The sequence below is a fragment of the Loxodonta africana genome, chromosome 18 (genome assembly GCF_030014295.1).
Source record: "Loxodonta africana isolate mLoxAfr1 chromosome 18, mLoxAfr1.hap2, whole genome shotgun sequence".
Taxonomy (NCBI): Eukaryota; Metazoa; Chordata; class Mammalia; order Proboscidea; family Elephantidae; genus Loxodonta; species Loxodonta africana.
The window spans coordinates 72,516,899-72,535,815 of NC_087359.1; the positions used below are offsets into that span (position 1 = coordinate 72,516,899).

The window sequence follows — 18,917 nt, forward strand, 5'->3', positions numbered from 1 at the left end:
AAAATAAAAAAAAAATTAAAAAAGGTAAGTGAGGAGAAACAGGAGAAACGTTAATGGAAATTTTGGGGCCCTGGTGATGCAGTACAGGTCGGCAGTTCAAATCCACCAGGCGCTCCTTGGAAACCCTGTGGGGCAGCTCTACTCTGTCCTGTAGGGTCACCATGAGTCAGAATTGACTTGGCGGCAATGGGTTTGTTTTGTTTGTTTTTTGGGGGGGCAATGCTCCACTTTTTGATTTGAGTGCTGGTTTCAGATGTTTTACCTTTGTGCCAATTCATTGATCTTGATGCTTAAGATCTGTGCACTTTTCTCTACGTATTTTACACTTTAATCAAAGAGTTTACCAAAATAGTAGATACCTCTGGAGACTGGGATTGCGAGTTAAGAGATTAGATGAAGAATTTTACTTTCATTTTATAGTCTTCTGTTGTGTTATTTTTCCCCCCACGTTCCCGTATTATCTTTATAAAAAGGATATTTAAAGGGATTTTCCGCGTGTCGACTACACCAAAAGAAAGAGGCGGACCTTTACGTCTGTGTGTGAATGAAGATGTCCAGGACGTACTCCTAAAAGGGAAAGCAGGTTCTCCAGCAGTATGGCACTGTGAGATGCTTCAAAACAAACTGGGAAGTTAGGTACCAGTTGACTTTGCAGGACCTTTTTTTTCTTTCGTGGTATTTCTGCCAGAACAGAAACCCTGAGGGACAGAATTGCAGTAGAGGGTGGGGATTTCGTTTTCAATGCTATGCTTTTCTGTATAGGACTTTAATGAACATGTATTAATTTGATGGAAACCCTGGTGACATGGTGGTTAAGAGCTATGGCTGCTAACCAAAAGGTCGGCAGTTCGAATCCACTAGCCACTCCTTGGAAACCCTATGGGGCAGTTCTACTTGGTCCTACAGGGTTGCTAGGAGTTGGAATTGACCCAACGGCAATGGTTTTTTTTTTTTTTTCCTTATTAATCTGACTACTACACAAATTACTAAAGACTAGGGAGCACTGAGTTTGTGTTAACGGTGGTGGAATAGTTTGGAAACGATTGTGATAATGGCAGTACGACACGAGGAAGGAAGTCAATGTCACTGAATTGTGGATGTTGAGATTGTTGTATGGATGAATGTTTTAGTGTGTTTATTTCCATCACGATAAGAAATAAATTGATAAAGAAATAGCAAAGCTGGTTATCAAATAACAATAAAATTCATGGGCAGCCTTATTTAGACATTTTGGTCAATGCGAGGAGTCACGTTCGTTGAGAGCTCTTTGAGATTGTAGCCTTGAGCCGTATTTATCTTTGAAACACCTGTAGCACCTGGCACATGGTGGGTATTCACTGCCCCATAGAGTTTCCAAGGAGCGCCTGGTGGATTTGAACTGCCGATGTTTTGGTTAGCAGCCATAGCTCTTAACCACTACCCCACCAGGCTTTCCTACTTAGTACTACTTAGAGTAAAATGAATGAACAATAAAAGTTATTCTTAGGAAATTTGAAAGTTAGTGTCTTCATTGTTTTGGCTTGTTGCTTCCGACTTCTCTTTAGGTCTTTTCTTTCCACTAATCCACTGTGATTTACTCCCCTGTGCCCCCACCTAGGACCAGACTTAACAAGACCCAGAGCCATAAGGTGGGAATCAGTGAGATGTTACAAGCCGTCTGTCCTTATCATTGGTCCCTTCTTAGAGATCTCGTTCTCGTCCTTATTTACATGACCCTTGTTATGGATTGAATTGTGTTCCCCCGATATATGTGTTGGGATCCTAACCCCCTACCTGTGGAAGTGGTCCTTTTTGGAAATCGGGTTTTCTTTGTTATGTTAATTAGATCATACCTCAATAGGGTGGATGCTAAATCTAATCTCTTCTGAGATAAAAAAAAGCAGGTTAGACACACACACACACACACACACACACACACGCACACACAAAGGTAGAAGACAGATGTCTTTTGAAAATTGTCTATAATCCAAGGGACCAAGGAAAGCCCAGTATTACCTACTAGGAAGTAATCAACACAGCTGAGACCTTGATTTGGAGTTTTAGCCTCCAAAACAGAGAGATGTTTCTGTTCTTTAGAGCTACCCACTTGTGGTATTTGTGTCTTGGCAGTCTAGGTAACTAAGACACCCATGTATTTGACTTACGTGGCTCAGGAATAACTCCTACTTGCAGGATGCTAAAAGAATGCCACTCTGGTGCTGAAGGTGTGAGGGCTGAGTTCTTGTCACCTGAATACTCTTAGATCTTCAGATACTCAAACTACTTCATTTATCTCCAAAACAATGCTGTGAAATAAGTACTAGCTTCACTCCATTTCACCAATGATAAGCTTAGAAAAGCCTATAACTTGCCCAATGTTACACAGCCAGTACGCTCTGCAGGCAGAACTCTTGGCAGTTTTGTCTGACCTCACTCACGTACGTCTTTGTAATTTCAGGAACAATTAGAAGCTCCAGACTTGACGTAACTCTTCTCAACCTCTTTTAGATTACAACCTATCTAAGGTCCTAATGGCCTTCCCTAATGGTCCAGGGAGGTGGATCTGCCATACTTTTATGAGAGTATATTAGCACCACAGCTACATATATACATGGTGTAAAAAATGCTGTTGTCTTTTTTTCTTAAACAACTTTTTTTTTTTTTAAATCATTGTTAATTTTTTTAAAATTTCTAAATAGAATAATAAACCCCAGTGCCGTTGAGTTGATACCGACTCATAGGGACCCCATAGGACAAAGTAGAACTGCCCCGTAGAGTTTCCAAGGAGCACCTGGCAGATTTGAACTGCCGATCCTTTGGTTAGCAGCCGTAGCACTTAACCACTACGCCACCAGGGTTTCCAAATAGAATAATAAGATCCATTAATTGTATTTTAAAATTTGAAGAAAAGATTGGCTTTGGGGCTTATAATTTTTTAAAATAATTTTTATTGTGCTTTAAGTGAAACTTTACAAATCAAGTCAGTCTGTCACATATAAGCTTATATACACCTTACTACATACTCCCATTTACTCTCCCCCTAATGAGCCAGCCTGCTCCCTCCCTCCAGTCTCTCCTTTTGTGACCATTTTGCCAGTTTCTAACCCTCTCTACCCTCCCATCTCCCCTCCAGACAGGAGATGCCAACACAGTCTCAAGTGTCCACCTGATACAAGTAGCTCACTCTTCATCAGCATCTCTCTCCAACCCATTGTCCAGTCCCTTACATGTCTGATGAGTTGTCTTTGGGAATGGTTCCTGTCCTGGGCCAACCGAAGGTTTGGGGACCATGACCGCCGGGATTCTTCTAGTCTCAGTCAGACCATTAAGTCTGGTCTTTTTATGAGAATTTGGGGTCTGCATCCCACTGATCTCCTGTTCCCTCAGGGGTTCTCTGTTGTGTTCCCTGTCAGGGCAGTCATCAGTTGTGGCTGGGCTCCAACTAGTTCTTCTGGTCTCAGGATGATGTGAGTCTCTGGTTCATGTGGCCCTTTCTGTCTCTTGGGCTCATAGTTATTGTGTGACCTTGGTGTTCTTCATTCTCCTTTGATCTAGGTGGGTTGAGACCAATTGATGCATCTTAGATGGCCGCTTGTTAGCATTTAAGACCCCAGATGCCACACTTCAAAGTGGGATGCAGGATGTTTTCTTGATAGAATTTATTTTGCCAATTGACTTAGAAGTCCCCTTAAGCCATAGTCCCCAAACCCCCGTCCTTGCTCTGCTGACCTTCGAAGCATTCAGTTTATCCTGGAAACTTCTTTGCTTTTGGTCCTGTCCAGTTGAGCTGACCTTCCCTGTATTGAGTATTGTCCCTCCCTTCACCTAAAGTAGTTCTTATCTACTATCTAATCAGTAAAATAACCCTCTCCCACCCTCCCTCCCTCCCCCCTCTCGTAACCACAAAAAATGTGTTCTTCTCAGTTTATACTATTTCTCAAGATCTTATAGTATTGGTCTTATACAATATTTGTCCTTTTGCATCTGACTAATTTCACTCAGCGTAATGCCTTCCAGGTTCCTCCATGTTAAACAACGTTTAAAAGTTATAAGATATATCATAAATTTGGAAATGTGAATCACATATGCAAACAGCGTTAAGAATAATAATCACTGTGTACCCACCTCTCAGCTTAAGGGCCACCAACTCTGAAGTCCTGTGCCTTTCCTTGGTCACATCCCCACCCCTCCTGTCACAGGGGCAACCACTCTCCGTATTCCTGTTAATTCCTTCCTGAATTTTCTTTATATTTTTATCATGAGTATGTTTATGCGGAAATAAGATACTGTTTAATTTTGCTTATTTTTGAACTTTAAATTTTATCTTCGATGTCTGTATCTTTAATTTTGCAAATTTTATTTATTTATTTTTCCTTTTTTTCTTGTACTTTGGATTAAGGTTTACAGAGCAAGTCAGTTTCTCATTAAACAATTAATGTACATATTGTTTTGTGACATTGCTTGCCACCCCCACGACTTTCAACACTCTCCCCTTCTCGACTTTGGGTTCCCTGTTACCAGCCTTCCTGTCTCCTCCTGCCTTTGCAAATTTTAATTTAAGGCCATTTATTTGGGTTTAGGGTCATTAATTTGTTCTCCTTTCTTTTATGAATGGTTGTCTTAGTCATCTAGTGCTGCTATAACAGAAATACCACAAGTGGATAGTGTCAAAAAAGAGAAATTTATTCTCTCACAGTCTCTCACAGTCTAGTAGGCTACAAATCCAAATTCAGGGCATCAGCTCCAGGGGAAGGCTTTCTCTGCCTGTCAGCTCTGGAGGAAGGTCCTTGTCATCAATCTTTCCCTGGACTAGGAGCTTCTTAGGCACAGGGACCCTGGGTCCAAAGGACATGCTTTGCTTGCTATGCTTCTTTCTTAGTGGAATGAGGTCCTCATCTCTCTGCTTGCTTCCCTATCCTTTTATCTCCTGTAAGATAAAAGGTGGTGGAGGCCACACCCCAGGGAACTCCCTTTACATTGGATCAGGAATGTTACATCCCACCCTAATCCTCTTTAACCAGAGGCAGAGATTATGATTTATAACACCCAGGTAAATCACAAAACAGAGGGCAAACAATACTGGGAATCATAGCCTAACCTAGTTGACACATAGCTTGGGGGGACAAAATTCAATCCATGACAGTGGTCATATCTAAACTGGACATACTTTTCTATTTGACTAAATTCTTTTCTTCATCTTTATTTTTACTCTTCACTTCTGCAAAACCTCAGATGATGTAAGTTTGGGTGTGAAATTCAATTCAACTTGATCGGAACATCATCTAAGATAAACAACCATATCGTATCTCATTGTGCAGAACGAAAGAGTGAACCAAACACCACCCAAGGATGTAGATTGATTTGTTTGATTTGGGTGAACACAAACTAGACATCCTGATTCTCTTCAAACTCACTATATCACAAACTTCAGCATCTTTTTTTCTATGATCGAGCTTCCCAGATTCCCAGTAAAACTTCCAAGCCATCTTTGACCTCCATTCCTCTGTTACCCCTCACTCCTAATCTCACCAGTTACACATTTCCGTGTCACTCCTACCTGTCTCTGCCCTTCATTCTACCTGACTCTCCCTACCATCACCTGGATTATTGCACCAACCTCCTAACATGTCTCCCAACTCAACTGTTGCCATTCCAGTTGCTCTGACACACTTGTCCCACTGCTGTCTTTCTGTAGCTTAGCTCTGCCCTACTTGTTTGACTATTCGTCCCCTCTTCTTCCTCCCCCTCCCTTGGAGAGTCAGTCTCACCCACATGAATTGGAAGGGGCAGCCCTAGGGGTGACTGAGTCAGGGCTGTACTCTTGACTCAACTTGGGCCAATTTTTCTTTCCTGGAAACTTGGAATGGTGGTGGCAGTGCGGGGCAGAGGGAAAGGGGGACAAGCTGGGGTTTGAGAGACTGAGTCAGCTTGCTCTAGAGAATAAAGCTCTGAGATTTTGTACATTTAGGTCAGATTTGACGTCTCAGCAAGTCAAGACCTTGTGGAAACCAGAATAGAAACCCTGAGTTAGCAAAAGAAGACAGCTTGCAAAGAGGAGAGAAAAATATGGCAGATAAAGAGAATCAGACAAGAGACCATGTGCAGAGAGAGAGAGAGAACGGAGAAGTGCCCCAACACATTCCAGTTCACAAAAACCCTGTGTAGTAGGTTTAAGAGATTTTGGGGCTAAGCAGAGAAAAAGATAGTGCCACAAGATGACAGTGTTGTAAAACAAGCTACTTACTGAGTCAAGGTTTTGACAGTTGTTAGCATGCAGGGTGGGTAGCGGTGGGAGCTCCTTGCAGCAATGACAGTTCCCACAGGGAGCTACCAGAAGGACTGAAGAGGGTAAGGGAGCCAATCGTCCAGGAGATGGAGTGGTAAAATGTTTGAGGGGCTTAGGACAATCAGGGTGGCCCGTGGTCCACACTGGTTGGGTCATGGAGTGTCTCCATCAGCCTATTGATTCACTCCTGGGAGGGACTACAAGTCAGACAAGACCCTCAGCTTCCATGAGAGGTGAGGGAGGCAGGGCTGGGGGCTGCCTGGTGAGAGCCTGCAGCATGGCGGGACCGTTCTTGGCTGGGCTAGTGACACCTTCCTTGTTGTTGGTGCTGGCATCCAGGTACTGCTGAGTCGACTTTGACTCATGGTGACCTCGTGTGTGTCAGGGTAGAACTGTACTCTGTAGGGTTTTCAATGGCTGATTTTTCAGAAGCAGATTGCCAGCTATTTCTTCTGAGGCATCGCTGGGTGGACTTGAACCTCCAATCTTTTGGTTAGCAGCCAAGAATGTTAACTATTTGCACCACCCAAGTGTGTTCAGAAGGATGTTTTGTGCCTCCTTGAAGGAATCGCCCCATTTCCTCTGGTTCTTGACATCCCTAAGGAAATCTCACAAATTTCTTCTGGGTATTGGCTGTACCAATCAAGGTCCAGGCTGGAGACAGGTACCCACTCAGATGGGATGGTGGAGAGTTTAATGAAGGGACAAGATACAAGATGAGCAGATTAGGGAAGCTAACAAGGATGATGAAGTGTCCAAGCCTAACAACAGCCAGGAGCCATTAGTAACCCCAGGCCTGAGGGGGTGACAGGAGGGAGCAGTTACTGAGTGTGGCCACAGGAGAAGCTGGCCTAGGAGGACCTGCGGCCCTTAGTGGGGGTGGCAACAAAGTCACAGCCTCCTGGTGGGAGGAAACTAGAGACTAAACCTTCCAGCCTCATTCTCTTCCTGCCAGCCAGCCTCCAATGGCTGAACCCAGCCACAGTCAAGAAGCGAGGGAGCCCGTTGCAGCAGTCCACGAAGGCCAGCCTCCAGGGCACTGAGACGGAGAGTTGCCGAAACTGGAGGGACAAGTGGAGAATACCCAGGGCACCGTGTCTGTATTTTTGCTATCGTCACACCAGCCTGTAATCTGCTCTCAACTATGTAAAGATTCTAGTGCTGTACAGAAAAATGCCCAGTTGTCAACAGTGCTTACCGGGGTACGTGACTGTGTCTTCTGTCTCTTTATGTGTTCCCATGTCTTCTACTTTTATAGATATCAGGGGAGAGGGGCAGAAGGAAAACAACGTCTACTTGTGGTGAGTAGTGAGGGCTGGTTGGGGCGGTCCCTCTGTGATCTGGGACCATCACGGACCCTAAAGCCTTGTCCCTCTGTGTCCCCCGGGGGCTAACCACCCCCAGGCTCCCTTGGCTGCTGGATCTCACGGAACGTGATCGCCCTCAGTTTCTCGTCTGTAAAATGGGTTTGAAAACATCAGTCCTTCCAGTGAATCAAAGCTGATGGGTAGACCAAATGGGATCTTGGAAGGGAACGCCCAGTGAAGACCGTGAAACCGAATGGAATTATGTGGGACCGTTTCTGCTTGGCTTTGCAGGGTAAAGTGGAGAGAAGACCAGTTGCCATCAGGTTGACCCCAACTTGGGGAGACCCCAGTGAGCGTCGGAATAGAACTGTGCTTCACAGGGTTTTCAATAGCTCGTTTTTTGGCAGTAGATCGCCAGGCCTTTTTTCTGAGGCCCCCTCTGGGTAGACTCAACCCCCCAGCCTTTCAGTTAGCAGCCGAGCACGTTGACCCCTTTGCACCCACCCGGGGACTCCAGCGGCGAGAAGTGTAGCTATAAAATGTTTGGAGCCTCAGTGACACCTGGTGGCCATTCTTGATCTTGCATGACATGGTTTTTTTTTTACCATTAAAATAATTTTCTTTTTCTTATATGTATAATTTGGAGCCTTGGTGGCGCAGTGGTTAAGAGCTCGGCTGCCAAACGGGAGGTAGGCAGTTGGAATCCACCAGCGACTCCTTGGAAACCCTATGGAGCAGTTCTACTCTGTCCTATAGGGTCGCTATGATTTGTGGGTTTTCTTTTATTAATGTGGTGAGATAATTCATCTTGAGAGGGTAGCAGGGCCTGGGAGGACACTGGAACAGCTGAAAGGCAATAGAGGCAACCACGGACAGGAAACTCAACTGCAGGCGCATGGGGCACCTGCCAGTCCGCCCTCCTGGGTCTGGGTCCGTGCGCGGATCTCTGGCGCCCTCTGCCGGCTGTTAGGGGAACAGCAGAGCAGAGCCGATCCACCCCACCCCCCCTTACACGGAGGTTCCTTCTTCCTGTCCTGTTGAGCCAGGCGTCATCCTTTGGGAATTCCCGGGGAATCCTTCGCTCTTCAGAATGCGGCATTAGTGCTAGTGTGGACGCTTCTCAGCGCCCCCCCCCCCCAGGGTCCCACTCTGGGGTCACCTGAGGCCCTAAAGAGTGCAGGTCGGGACCCCAGGGCTGGTGGACAACTGCTAACGCTCGTCTGCTAACTGAAAGGTTAGTGGTTTGAGCCCATTCAGCCGCTCTGTGGGAGAGAAGACCTGGTGGTCGGCTTCCGTAAGGTTATAGCCAAGAAACCCCATGGGGAAGTTCTGCTCTGTCTCATGGGCAGGGGCGGATTATCCGATAAGCAAGGTAAGCAGGATTTAATCGTGTCTGCAGCTGGAAGCCAGCAGCTGCTCCTTGGAAACCCCACAGGGCAGTTCTGCTGTGTCCTACAGGGCTGCCGTGAGTTGGGATCAGCTTGACGGCAACAGGTTTGGTTTTGGTTGGTTTATTCACTAATCTGTAGTGAACAATTTTAAGTACAGATTAGCAAGTAAGCACAAGTAAACCTGTGCTTACCTTGCTTGCTGGGTCATCTGCCCTGTCAATAAACTGTCAGGGACGGTAAATTTGAAAAGAGGCTTTGATTCTGTAGGAAGGTGCTGTGGGGTTGGGAGGGAGACAGATGCCAGCTGTATCTAGAAGCAGAGTCTTTGATGTGAAAAAATGTGAAATTGTTCACTACAGCTAATCTGGTAAGCAAGGTAAGCACTGTGCTTACCCTGCTTGTTGGATTATCTGCCCCTGTACATGGGATTGCTATGAGTAAAAAACTGACTCGATGGCACGTACAACAACAAACGTGTCCCTGTGCACACCGTAAAACAGATGCTGTCCAGTCGTTTTTGACTCACGACAACCCATGTGTGTCAGGGTAGAACTGCGCTCCGTAGGATTTTTTCGATGGCTGACTTGTTGGAAGGAGATCACCAGGACTTATTCCAAGGTGCCTCTGGGTGGACTCGAACCTCCAATCTTTTATTTAGCTGCCAAGTGCGTCAGCCACGTGCACCTCCCAGGGAGATGTATTGATTTTGTAAGTAACATACCTTCGGGGATGAAATCTGAGCCCTCTTTCGTCTGCACGTATTAGAAGAGCTAACTCAGCAGTTATGAGATTAGAGCAAAAACGTCCCCTGCCCGTTATCTGTTGCCATCGAGTCGATTCCTACTTGTAGTGACCCATACCCTACACTTTACAAAAGCCCGAAAATAATAAACTATTTTGTATAAGACAAGCTAAGCTAAGCTAAACGGCCACCAAGAGCAAGGATGGCAGTTTGCAGTGAGTTTTGCTCTGAGGATGTAAGAAAGCCTGGAGTGAGGTGGATGGTTTGCGGGCAGAGATTCTCAAGCTTTGCTGCACATTAGAACCAACTAAGGATTTTTCAAAGGAGCTGCGTGGTTGAATTGTGTCCTCCTATTGGGAAATAGGGTTTTCTTTGTTATGTTAATGAGGCCTACTCAAATAGGGTGGGTCTGAAACCTAATCACTTCTGCATTATAAAAAGAGCAGAATAGATGGAGACAGATGCTCATGGGCAAGATGCCATATAAAGACGAACACACATAGCAGATGCATCTACAAGCTCAGGAGCTCCGAGAACTGCTGGCTGCTAGGCTGGAGCCCTGGTGGTGCAGTGGTTAAGAGCTTGGCTGCTAACCAAAAGGTTACCAGTTCAAATCCACCAGCTGCTACTTGGAAACCTTATGGGGCAGTTCTGCTCTGTCCTATAGTGCCACTATGAGTCAGAATTGACTCAACAGCAGGTTCAGGGTTTAGACCTGAAATAGACAAAGAAGGACCTTTCCCTAGGGCCACACCCTGAGTTCAGAGATCTAGCCCTCTGAGCTGTGAGGAAATCAATGTCTGTTCTTTAAAGCGACGCACTTGTGGTATTTGTGTTATGAAAGCACCAGACGGGTGCCTGGGGCCTGCTTCACACCAGTTAAACCAGTCTCTCTGGGGAGGAGCTGGCATCAACTTAACTGCTCCCCAGGCGGTTCTGATGTGTTGCCCAGCCTGAAAATTACTGCTAGGTGTGGTGAACATTTAAATGTAAACTAATTAAGATTACATAAAATGAAAATGTAAATTAATTAAGATAAATTGAAATAAAAAATTCAGCTTCTTAGTCTCATGGGCCACATATCCAGCACTCAATAGCCACGTGTGGCCAGTGGCTGCCATATTGGACAGTGCAAATATAGGGCATTTCCATCGTTGCAAAACGTTCTACTGGGCAGCACTCTCCTAAGATGTTGTCAAGTCTTGCCACTTTTGGATGGTGTCTTGGCAGGTCACCCTTGTATAACATGGAGGTGGCTTTCTGAGTGAGCAGGCTGATGGTCACAGTGTGAAGAGGCAGTAGGCTGTTAAAAGGGCTCTGTTTTTCTGCTCCTTTGTCACCTACAGAGTGTAGAAGCTTCTGGAAGTGTGTCCAGGAATGTTAGGGATTGAATTGTGTCCCCCAAAATATGTGTTGGAATCCTAATCCCTATACCTACTCCCTATGCCTGTGGATGTGATCCTTTGGGAAAGTGGGTTTTCTTTGTTATGTTAGTGAGGCCATGTCAGCGTAGGGTGTGTCCCAAAGCTAATCACTGCTGAGTTATAAAAAGAATAGGTTAGACACAGGCTGAGGCACACATGGGAAGACCCGTGTACCTGAGGATTGCCGGGAAGCCAGGGAACATCTGGTACTATGGACAAGGGAGGAATTGACATGGCCATGAACCTGATTTGGACTTTGAGCCTCCACAACTGTGAGAAAATAAATTTCTGTTCTTTCAGGCCATACACACATGGCATTCTGTCAAAACAGTGCTAGGAGACTAAGACAGGGACTGATGAGTGGGAAACACCCAGAGACCTCTAGCGTCTGGGCTGGCCTCGGGGACATCTACTGGGATGTGAACATCTCCCCCCGAGACGGTCGGGGTTGGGGGTGTAGCTTCTGTGCTGAGAGGACAGAAAACCCAACACCTGCAAGAAAGCCTTTATTCCCCTCAGGTGACCCACTGGGCTACTGCAGTTAACTCTCCTCTGGGACACTGAGCTTCTCCTTCACCCCACAGGCCACTACAGCGAAGAAGAACTCAGGGAAGAAGGTGCGGATGTACACGGCAGCCTTGGGCATCGGGTTGGCCATGAAGACTTCTTGCTTCTTCCGCCTTACGGTGCGCATCACCTCCTCGGCCACATCCACCGGGTGCACCCCGTAGGTCAGCTTCCTGAAAAAAACTGAAAGCCCCCAGGAGGGGGGGTGGGGGCTATTACAGCCTCAGCGGGAACAAGCTGGCCAGAACCCTCTGCGTGCCCAAAGAGGGTGCGTGTGCAATGCCTAGAGTTTAGAGTATTCTAGAATAGTAATAATAACGGTGAGGTGTACTTATGGAGCGCTTACTTCATGCTGGTTGTCGTTCCAAGTCTTTACAGCCGTAACCTTCAATCCTCCCAACAACGCTACCAGTACTGGATGAGTGACTCTGACTCATGCGACCCATGTGTGTCTGAGTGAAGCTCTGGTTCATGAGGTTTTCAGTGGCTGACTTTTTGAAGTAAATCACCAGGCCTTTCTTCCGAGGTGCCTCTGGGCGGACTTGAACCACTGACTTTTCAGTTAGCAGTGAGCATGTTAACAGTTTATACCACCAAGGGACTCCCCCAACAACTCTATGAGGCAGGTGTTCCCTTTAACCCTCATTTTCTGAAGGGGAAACTGAGGCACAGAGCGATTAAGGGACTTGCCCATGTTCAAACATCTAACATGGCAGACACAATCTCTGAGGGCAAACAGCCTGATTCTAGACTCTTAACCTCTGGGTTGTGTCCTAGTGAAAAAGAACAGGAAGGTTCTTAAAGACCATCTCCTAGTTATTAACTTGGAGAACTGAGGCTCAGAAACAGGCAGTGACTTGACCAAGGTCACAGAGCTAATGAGTGACTGAGCTCAACCAGGCCTTGGTCCACTGGCTTACAGATTAGGGTTCTGTCCACTTGGTGCCTCAGAGCTAAGGTTTGGGGCCCCTTCCCTGCCGTTAGCCGGCTGCCAATGTCCCATCACCTCCAGTCTTAAGCTCCAAGAACACCCCATTGTGCTCAACGAAACCAGACTGTCCCAGAGGTCTCTCCCTCCCACACCCCCCACGTTCCTGGCGCCTCTGTCCCTCTGCAGCCCCTGTGCCTCCAGCTGCCCTCTGGAATCTCACATTTCCAAATGGAGGCTTCCCAGTTTCCCTGCCCCGGATACGTGTGGTACGACCGAATGAAGGTTGGGCTCACGGTGCTGACAACAACGTCGTATTCCTCCACTTCGGCCCGGAGGCAGTCAAAGAAGCCTAGCACAGCGTGTTTGGAGGCAGCATCTAGAAGAGAAAGCAGCCAGAAGTGGGTATGGTAGGGACCCCAGCCCTGCTTCCCAGGGGGAACCTTGGAACAAGAGGGGCGACATGCCATGTTCCTAGAAGGTCAGAGCTGGAAGGGGCCTCTGATGTTCCCTCACCCCGCCCCTCCCTTCACAGATGAGGAAACAGCCTTCTTCAGGGTATGATGGAAAAAGCTTACCCACCTACCAGCTGTGTGACCTTGGGCAAGTCCCTTTACTTCTCTGAGGCTCAGTTTTCTTATCTTCAAAATGGAGATAATGTCTCCCTTGCCATGTTGTGAAGACCAAATGAGCAAATGTGTATTAAATGGCTGGCACAAGCCGCCATTCCCTTTCCTTGCTGGGAAGGTGGACACCTGAGTGACTTGTCCAAGGTTCCTGGGCCAGGTGGTGGCTGCAGTGGGCCTGGAGCAAGGACTGACTGCAAACAGGCAGAAGATATCTTTCTGGGGGTGACGGTAATATTCTAAAACCGGGTTGTGGCGATTGTTGTATGACTTTTGCTTCCTGCCCCCCTTTGCTTCAGAGAACCTGTCCATGTAATCCACTCATCAAATTCAATTCAAATCGTAGAGGCCATGGGTCAGGTAAACAATAGTTCCAGAAATTGGAGAAAGACTGGACACTCCTTAAAGCTTAGGAAAGTTGGAGCCGTCTCCGGAATATAGTGAACCCCAACTTCACATTTTGCAGGTCTTTATTGGAGGCTGAATGAGGCAGCGGTTGGACATACCGTGGACTTTACTGACACAAAGGGAGTCCCTGGGTGGTACAGAAGGTTAACACACTCGGCTGCGACCTGAAGGTTGGAGGTTCGAGTCCACCTAATGGTGCCTCAGAAGAAAGGCCTGGGTGATCTACTTCTGAAAAGTGAGTCACTGAAAACCTAGTGGGGCACAGTTCTACTCTGGCACACGTTGAATTGCCATGAGTTGAAGTCAACTTGAACAGCAATCGGTTATTTCCATGATTGGATTTCAGCAGGATTGCAAATTAAAAATGCCTGTGGGCACAATGGGGCCCTGGTGGTGCAGTGGTTAAGCATTAGGTCCTAACCTAAAGGTCGGCAGTTTGAATCCACCAGCTGCTCCTTGGAAACCCTATGGGGCAGTTCTACTCTGTCCTGAGGGTCACTAGGGGTCAGAATTGACTCGATGGCAATGGGTTTGGGTTTTTTTTTTTTTTTTTTTGTCTGTGGTGCACAATGTGAGAAGGAGAGGAGAGGAGCAGCCCAGTGGGGCCGTGGTGACCAGGAAGCATGGGCCCTGTCCAAAGGCAGCATCACCACTTGGCTCCAGCTGATGGTAGCCTCTCAGGAAACTTGGGGCTGTCCCAGGGTGGCATCCCTTTAGCTGTGGCATTTATGTGGGAAATTCTGTGCTCCTTATTTCCTTTCCACAGGGCATCAGATCTTCTGATTGTTTAAGCGAAGCTGGAAATCCTGGTATTTGTTAAAATGTCCTGTATTTAAATATTGACAACTAGTTCAAAAGAAAAAAGGACCTCTGGTGGCACAGTGGTTAAAGCGCTCGGCTGCTAACCAGAAGGTCAGCAGTTTGAACCCAGCAGCTGCTCCTCGGGAGAAAGATGTAGCAATTTGCTTCCGTAAAGATGACCAAAACCCATTGCCGTTGAGTCGATTCTGACTCGTGGCGACCCTATAGGACAGAGTAGCACTGCCCTGTAGCGTTTCCTAGGGTATAGTCTTTGCGGAAGCAGACTGCCACATCCTTCTCCTGCAAAGCGGCCAAGTACTTAACTACTGCACCACCAGGGCTCCGTCCGTAAAGATCGCAGCCTTGGAAACCTTATGGAGCAGTTCTACCCTTTCCTGTAGGGTCACTATGAGTCGGAATCACTTGAGAGCAATGGATTTTAATTAAAAATACCATCATGCTGGCCAAACCAAACCGAGCTGGACACCAGCCTCAGGTTGCCCCCCGACCCCCGGGTTTATACAATGACTACGTACATCATCTGCACTTATGTGGCTCACTGTCCCATGAACGTTATATACTGAATCAAGGGAGGCAGAGGAAATATTATCCTTGCCTCACGAATAAGTTCGAATGAGGAGCTCAGAGAGGTTACGTGAACGGTGCCAGGTTACACAGCAAGAGGTAGCGGAGCCTGGACTAGAATCCAGGCCTCCTGGCTCTTCATGTGGTTCATGGTGAATGCAATTTTGTCTGCATGAAAAGGGTTAGCATAGCCACCAGGGAAATGCAAATCAAAACCACACTGAGATACCACTTCACACCCTCTAGAATGGCTATAACCAAAAAGGTGGACAAAAACAAGTGTTGACGAGTATGTGGAGAAATGGGAACACTGCTGGTGGGAATGTAAATGGTGCAGCCACTTTGGGAAGCAGTCTGGCAGTTCCTCAAACTCTTAAACATAGAGTCGTCATATGATCCAGCAATTTCACTCCTAGGTATTTATCCGAGAGAAATGAAAACACGCCCACACAAAAACCTATGTTCATAGTGGCATTATTCATAATAGTCAAAAAATGGAAACAACCCCAATATCCATCAAGGGATGAAGGGGTAAATACATTGTGGTACATACATGCAATGGAGTATCATTCAGCCATAAGGAGGAAGGAAGTAGTAGCGCATGCTACAATGTGTATCAACCCTGAAAGCATGATGCTGAGTGAAACAAGTCAGCCACAAAAGGCCACGTATTATATGACTCTCTTTATGTGACATGTCCAGAATAGGCAAACTCATAGAGATAGAAAGTAGATTAGTGGTTGCCTAGGGCTGGGGTGGAAACCCTGGTGGTACAGTGGGTAAGTGCTACGGTTGCTAACCAAAAGGTCGGCAGTTCAAGTCCACCAGGACCTCCTTAGAAATCCTGTGGGGCAGTTCTACTCTGACCTATAGGGTCACCATGAGTCAGAATCCACTCGATGGCAACAGTTTTGGTTTTTGGCTTAGGGCTGGGGTGTGGGGAGATTGGAGAATGACAACTAAGTGTGAGTTTCCTATAGGGTCACCATGAGTCAGAATCGACTCGATGGCAACAGTTTTGGTTTTTGGCTTAGGGCTGGGGTGTGGGGAGATTGGAGAATGACAACTAAGTGTGAGTTTCCTTTTGGGGTAGTGAAAATATTCTGAAGCTGATTGTGGTAACGGATGCACAGCTCTGTGAATATACTAAAGGCCACGGAATTGAATGCTCTCAGTGGGTGAATTGTATGGTATGTGAATTATATCTCAATAAAGCTATTACCAAAAAAATGAACAGTTACCAGCTTGTTTTTCATGCATCCACCAATTTCCTGATTCCTTCATTCAACACACGTGTTTAGGGCACCTGCTCTGGGCAAGGAGCTGGGGAGGAAGAGGTGAGTCAGAGGTAGCTCTGCTCTCATAGAGCCCAGGTGAAGCAGACACACCGATGGGTGATTTCCATGTGGTGGGGCTAGTGCAGTGAGAAGGGTGTGTGCCCGTGACAGCAAGGAAACAGCACAATGTCGGTGCCCAGCTCCAGCCATTGTGGGTTGCCAAGGCTTCCAATCTCCCCACCTGGGTCAATGCTAAGCGAAGGTCCTACCTGTGCAGAGGACCCTGGCCACACTCATGCCCTCCTCAGGAGTTCCAGTGCCTGTCAGAAGCCAGACCCAAAGGAAGAAGAAAGAGAACTTAGGGCTAGCCCAGGCTGGGATCTCTTCAGTTCTGACATTTACATGGGGAACTCTGCACCACTTAATTCCTTAGTTGCAGAGATGCCAAACCTTGGCAGGCGCAGGTAGAGACAGCCTGGTTAGAATTCTTAGTCCTCATTTCTGTTGTGTTTCAGAGATGCTCCAAGGGAACCACATGCCCCATATTGGCTGGTGAGCAAAGTGTCCACTGGAAAGCCCATACCTCAGTGTATCCTATCACCTCCGCCTGTGACCCCAGCACCGGGTTTTAAGCATCCAATTGCTACCTGTTGAATGAATGAAGGCAAGGAAAGTGAAAAGTTATCCAGTTCCTGAAAAATAACATGTATGTGGAGTTTAAAAATAGAAGGGATATCAGGACTTCATTTTTTTTCAGGGCTGACTAATAGTCCATTGTGTGGATACTGTATACCACATTATGTTTATCCATTCTTCTGTTGAGAGACATTTAGATTGTTTCCACCTTTTGGCTATTGTGAATAGTGCTGCAATGAACATTTGTGCCTGTGAATTGTATATGTAAAAAAATGTTGAAAAGGCAAATGTTTCGATATATATTTTTTCATCACAATTGAAAAAGAAAGAAAGAAATAGAAGGAATAGTGGTGAGATTCAGAAGTGGCCTGTGGAAGAAAAGGGAAATGAGGAACGTGGAGAGACTGCCTAGTGTGCACCAAACTCCATTTTTCCCCTCCTCCTGGCGCCACAGGTAGATGGCGCTTCCCAGTGTCTCCTGAAGTTAGGTGTGGTCATGTGACTGAGTTCCTGACGACAATATGTGAGCAGAAGTGATGTGTGCTACTTCCTGTTCTGGGGCTTTAGGCATTGGACATGTCTCTTTGACACTCTCTTGCTCTTTTGCCCAGCCAGAACCCGGATGGAGCAGGGACTCAGCTTTGACTGTGTGGAAGATGATGTCAAAGCAAAGACTTGGCATGATCCTGGGTCCCTGAATGACTGAGAGCGGTGGTGCCTGCTGACCTGGACCATCACACTGACGCTGCATGGAAAAAAAATACTCTTCTTCATTCTTACGTCATAGTCTTATAGCACCATGACTTAGGCTTAAGCTAACTAATGCCAAGGGAAGAGGAAAATCAAACACTATTGGGGGACCTGCCCTTTTTTCTTTCCTTCCTTTTTTCATCCTACCCCTTGATCTATCAAACAATTACTGAGCTCCTATTTTGCACACAGTGTTGTTGTTAGCTGCTACCAACTTGGCTCCAACTGATATCGACCTCATGTACAACAGAACAAAACATTGCTCAATCCTGCACCATCATCGTGATTGTTGGCATGCTCTAGTCCCTTGTCACGGACACTGTACATTTTGAGTGCCTTCCCACCTTAAGGGCTCATCTTCCAGCACTATATCAAATGATATTTGTCATGATCCACAGGCTTTTCACTCATCGTTGGAAGTAGATCGTCAGGTCTTGCTGTCAGTCTGGAAGCTCTGGTGACATCGGTCCACCATGGGTGGGTGACCTTGCCGGTATTTGAAATACCAGTGGGATAGCTTCCAGCATCACAGCAACAAGTGAGCCACCATGAAGCCTTTGCCGAGACTTCCACCCGCTCCATCAGGGTTCCCCCACTCCAGCAGCCCACCAAGCCAGGGCTTCTAACTGCATGGAAGAAAAATAGGACTACACTGCGGCCCTAGCCATAGTTTGAATTTGGTGCCAGAATCCCACACAAGATTTTGGTGCACGCGCAGGACCTGAAAAGCTGTGTCCTCAACATCACCTGAACATCACCGACATGATTCAACATCTGCACCTCCAAATGTGGACATGGGAGGGCTAAGGGTGAAGAGCTTGGGGCACTAAACCCAACTCCAGATGCCATGGTGAATAAAAAGCTTCCCAACCCCCTCAGATAGCGAGCACGTGGCCTTATGGTTGCTAGACCCCGCATTGCTCCTTGTCTGCGCAGACAAATTTCCACTTTCTGTTTCCCTTGCAACTGGTGGTGTGGCATCTGTCTTTATTCTGATCGGCTAATAGATCAGTTACAACCACAGGGTGACAAGCTGATAGGTGGTATTGCAGGCAGTAAAGAAGTACATGCTCTGCACCCTCCCAGGATGTACATCATGGGAGGTGAGAGTGTCTCCAAAATTTTTCCAGATGGAACCCAAGAACATACATCTAGAAGTCCCTCTCTTCCTTGGGCTTTTTAAAGGACTCTCTCCCTTGGAACTGCCCCT

At 46.7% G+C, this 18,917-nt stretch overlaps 1 protein-coding gene across 1 annotated transcript in view; it reads right to left on the minus strand.

Moving 5' to 3' along the window:
• Nucleotides 1-11,614: 11,614 nt before the first annotated feature.
• The window catches only part of DHRS7C (dehydrogenase/reductase 7C), a 37,997-nt gene continuing 30,694 nt past the window's right edge, over nucleotides 11,615-18,917 (minus strand). The window contains exons 6-7 of the mRNA XM_003416787.3: nucleotides 12,848-13,003; nucleotides 11,615-11,879 (exon numbers count right to left, since the gene is read on the minus strand). Coding sequence (XP_003416835.2) covers nucleotides 11,671-11,879; nucleotides 12,848-13,003 — 365 coding nt within the window. The 3' untranslated portion in view covers nucleotides 11,615-11,670. The remainder of the gene's footprint in view (nucleotides 11,880-12,847; nucleotides 13,004-18,917) is intronic.